The sequence below is a fragment of the Pleurodeles waltl genome, chromosome 6 (assembly GCF_031143425.1).
Source record: "Pleurodeles waltl isolate 20211129_DDA chromosome 6, aPleWal1.hap1.20221129, whole genome shotgun sequence".
In the NCBI taxonomy this organism is placed as follows: Eukaryota; Metazoa; Chordata; class Amphibia; order Caudata; family Salamandridae; genus Pleurodeles; species Pleurodeles waltl.
Window position 1 is genome coordinate 370,157,418 of NC_090445.1, and position 4,352 is coordinate 370,161,769.

Here is a 4,352-nt window from a genome sequence, read left to right on the forward strand (position 1 = left end):
GTCAATGGGTATGGTGAAACACAAGCTCACATCCATAGGAATGGCAGGATGGGGCAACACATGTGGCATTGACATTTGAGCATCTCCACATGCAGTCAGAATGAAGTCTTGATACAGGAGTTCAAATCTTACACATAGCTAACCCTAGTATCTGATCCACATCTCTTACATTTACAAGGTGGGACCAAATGATTCCCACTAGTCTCCAAAAATTCCTCATCTACTACGATGTCATTGAAGCTACAGTGAGACAGCTAACCACATACAACCAGAGCCAAGTACAGGAAAACAGTCAGTACCTACCCTCTTGTGTCTGATGTGCTGCCCTCAGACACCCAACCACCCGAGGGTAGGCCACAGCCAAAATACGAGCCATTGTGGGGTCAGGGTCCAACGGGCACCCCTCCCTTGTTGGGAGGACATCCTCAGCTGAGCCTTTACGGTCTTCCGGGCCAAGGGTCTCAGGCCCTCCCACCGCTTGTGACAATAGGTGCTCTGCTGGCTGTGGACCCTCAGGGTCCACACTTGCTTGGCGATGGCACACCAGATCCCTTTCTTCTGATGGGCGTTTACCTGCATGGATGACACAGACAAAAAGGGAAAGTCATACACACATGCCCCATACCAACAGGAGTTGACACTACACAACTTTCAGAGCAAGTGAGCACACATACCTATACTCTCAGCACACACGCCTATACGGTATGCCACATGCATGCATCTGCTCACATACTGACTCACTGTCACACACATCACCAATCACACATTGCAGTGGCATTGGACTTACCTGTTCCTCTAGTGCCCCAGATAGCTGTTCATACAGGGGTAGGACCTCCTCCACCAGCTTCTCCAGCTCTTCCTGTGTGAAGGCAGGGGCCCTATCACCTGCAGGAGATGGCATGGTGACTCCCAGAGGTAGTACACAGCAGCTCACTTAGTGGAGGTCTTGCTAGCAACAGTGTCAGGAGTCAAGTGAACAAGACCGCAGGGAATGGGAGTCACGGCCGCCACGTACCAGACTGTCACTGCCCGGGGTCATCACCATTGGCCGCAGAACACATTAGGCAGCAATCCTAACCTATGACAAGTTGCACTGAGGTTGCGACCTCCTATCACCATGACAACTTCTGCCAGTGGAATCACTTCCAACTGTCCAGAACAGTAGATCAGGTGCCTGCCATTTTGGGCACATGTACTTAATGCATGTGCTTAAATAAGTGCGTCAGACACCTAATTGTCCTGATATCTGTGTCACCCAATGTAGTGACTTCATGGTTGTGCTACAGAATGGGCCAGTCATGAGAATATGATGTGTTAACCATGAATATATGTGGATAGATAAGTGTAGCTGCTCTGAGGTACATAGGCTTCAGGTAACCACAGTCACCCACACTTTTCCTGGTTCGTATGTGGTATATGTCAAATCCGAGTCACATTTCTGCCAATCTGCGGCAATGACGGTGTAGGATGTGCATTTCTATGGTGTGTATATTTTGAGTCAGCACTGCTATGTATCCCCTACACGTCAGGTGTCTGCTACTCTTCCATGTGCTGCTGACATGTGCCTACTTCATGACTCATTGTACATTCTCTCCTCTATACATATATATCCTGCCATGAGGGAAATGAGACAACCATCAGTGTACCATCCACTGGTAGACCTGGTAACCATGGAGGACAAGCATGTCATCTAGACCTACCGTCTGAATCTCCAGACCATCATCGATCTATGTAGACAGTTGGAGCCAGAACTGATGCCAGGCAATCCCAGTTCCTATTGCATACCTCCCATACTTCAAGTGTTGTCAGTGCTACACTTCCTGGCCACCCCGTCATTTCTGAATACTGTCGCCTTAACAGCAGGAATGTCTCAGCCCATGTTCAGTCAGGTGTTGAGGGATGTACTGTGTGTTGTCTTGAAACACCTGGACAGGTACATCATATTTCCCCAAAGAGCGGATATGGCCTGTGTGAAGGCAGACTTTTATCAGATGGGCCAGATTCCTCATGTGGTAGGGGCCACTGGTGGCATCCATGTATCCGTGGTCCTTCCCAAGGTCAATGAACAGGTGTATAGGAACAGGAAGAACTACTACTCTATCAACGTGCAGGTGGTGTGTCTGGCAGACCAGTACATCTCCCAAGTGGCAGCCAGGTTTCCAGGTTCAGTGCATGACTCCTACATTATGCCGAACTGCAATGTCCCACAAATGATGGTAAGCCTACACACAGAGAGGGCCTGGATGGTTGGTAAATAGGCATTGTAATGTGTTGCTATGCAATGTAACCTGTCATCACTATCTGCCCACTCGCTGAACTTCAATTTGATTAGTTCTACCATTGTGTTCACAGGTGACTTTGGCAATCCAAACCTTCCATGGCTGTTCACACCTGTGAGGTACCCAGCCATGCCAGGGGAACTACGTTTCAATGAGGCCCACGGGAGGACAAGACGTGTCATCAAACAAACCTTCGGCCTCCTGAAGGCAAGATTCTGGGCCCTGGATCTATGTAGAGGTGCCCACCTCTACTTGCCCTACAAGGTTTGCCAAATCATCGTAGCCTGCTGCATGCTCCCCATTCTAGACCTGAGGCGTTGGATACAATTGCTAGCTGATGACGGTGAGGCAGCTGTACCTGTGGCTGCACATTGTGATATGGAAAATGATGAAGATACAGAGGAAGAAGGAGCAGCTGACTGTAGGACAGAGCTCATCAATCAGTACTTCCAGTGACATACAGGTATGGAGGGTGGGCCTTTTTAAGCTTTGTCTGTGCACTATTAGAAGTGGATAGCTGACATTATACCTCCCGACCTTTGGCATATGTGATGGTGTAATGATGTCCAATGCCTATGTGTGAGTAGTGAAAGCAGACGGATAGAATGTAGGGTGTACAGTACTAGTGGTTCACCTCTAACATGTATTGTAGCTACTGATTCCAATACTCTCTTCTCAAATGGACTGACCAGTATAGACCTGGATTACCTCCAATCTCCTATTCCCATCTCCTCCCACCCACTGGATGTGGATTTCATCTGTGTGTCTGCTACCTAAGGATTGAGTATTCATTGTCAGTAGTCAATGGTGATTAAGTACAGTTTTGAGAGGGGTACATGACAGAGAGCGTGTTAAATGGATCATGTGAAGGGCCAGAGCCTGGTGGTGTTGTATATGTCCAATCTTGGTGCCCATGAATAGGAGTTGTACTACTATAGTGATGCAGTTGATTACATCACAGTATATGTGCTTACTGTGTCATCTTACCTTCCATCCTCATGGTACTCTCTGTCTTGCTCTAATTGCAGATGACGCAACTGACTTTTCCCTTGTGTTACTGTGTATTTCAACCTCACTCTCTGACTTCTGCCAATGTACAATACTGTTGTCATGTGTGTCCTGCTGAGGGAACCTCTGTACGAAGGCCATTACACTGTTAGTATGTATCAGGGGGCATTACCAGACCACACTTGTGCAGAAAGACAAATGCACCATTAAATGCACATTTACAGTAGCTGGGTTCAAAAGTGAGTTATTGTGCAATTCAGTTTTGTGACGTGAAATTGATGTGAAGAACATAACAAACAGGGTGGACTCATGGTAGATGGATAGATCAGAGTAGATGCTACAACATTGGGTTACACAGGTCCAGTGTCCTTGTAGCAAGGGAAAATGGAGTTATATCTCAGTCCAGTCAACATGGTGTCTCAGTGGCACACAAGGGTAACAAATCAGGAGAGGTTCACTTCCTGACAGTGGGTTTAGTCTTGGCATCTACTCCAGCTGGATGTTTGGATGGACGTCCACGTTTGCAGGAGGGGGAAGTTCTTCAGCTACAGAGGGAGGAGTGTCTGAGGCTTGGCCGTCTTCTGGCAGAGCCTCCATTCCGCTGGCTGCCGCTGATGTAGAGGGGGCAGATGTATTGTTGCAAGTGGAAGGGTCCTGAGGGGGTTGCTAAACCATGCAGGGTGCTGGTCATGACCCTCAGCATACCCCCTATGTAGGCCATGGTGGCATTTGTGCCTGCCACTGCTGCATGACCTCCTGGTGGTATTCCCTCCGCAGCCTTTGATTATTCCCCTACATGGTGATGATCTGGCCCATCCTGTTCTGGGAACTCTGGTATGCTTCAATGACTTGGGAAATTGTATCCTGGTCAGAAGAGTTCCTTTGTTACCCCATCCTCTGGCCCACATCATCCCTCCCACGCCCCCTGCTCCCAGGTGCCTGTGCCCCTGGCACGGTGTGCCACTCCCAGTGTTAGCCGGACCATCATTGTCTGGGGTGTCAAGGTCCGACTTAGGTCCCTATACTATGGGACGTTTGCTAGGCTGTGATGTCGGAGCAACAAGG

General features: G+C 48.7%; 1 protein-coding gene across 1 annotated transcript; it reads left to right on the forward strand.

The window, feature by feature from the left end:
• Positions 1-1,961: 1,961 nt before the first annotated feature.
• LOC138301567 (putative nuclease HARBI1) lies at positions 1,962-2,735 on the forward strand. Its single transcript, XM_069242085.1, has 2 exons — positions 1,962-2,250; positions 2,353-2,735. Exons 1-2 carry the CDS (start codon positions 1,962-1,964, stop codon positions 2,733-2,735), a joined length of 672 nt encoding a protein of 223 aa, XP_069098186.1.
• Positions 2,736-4,352: the final 1,617 nt, after the last annotated feature.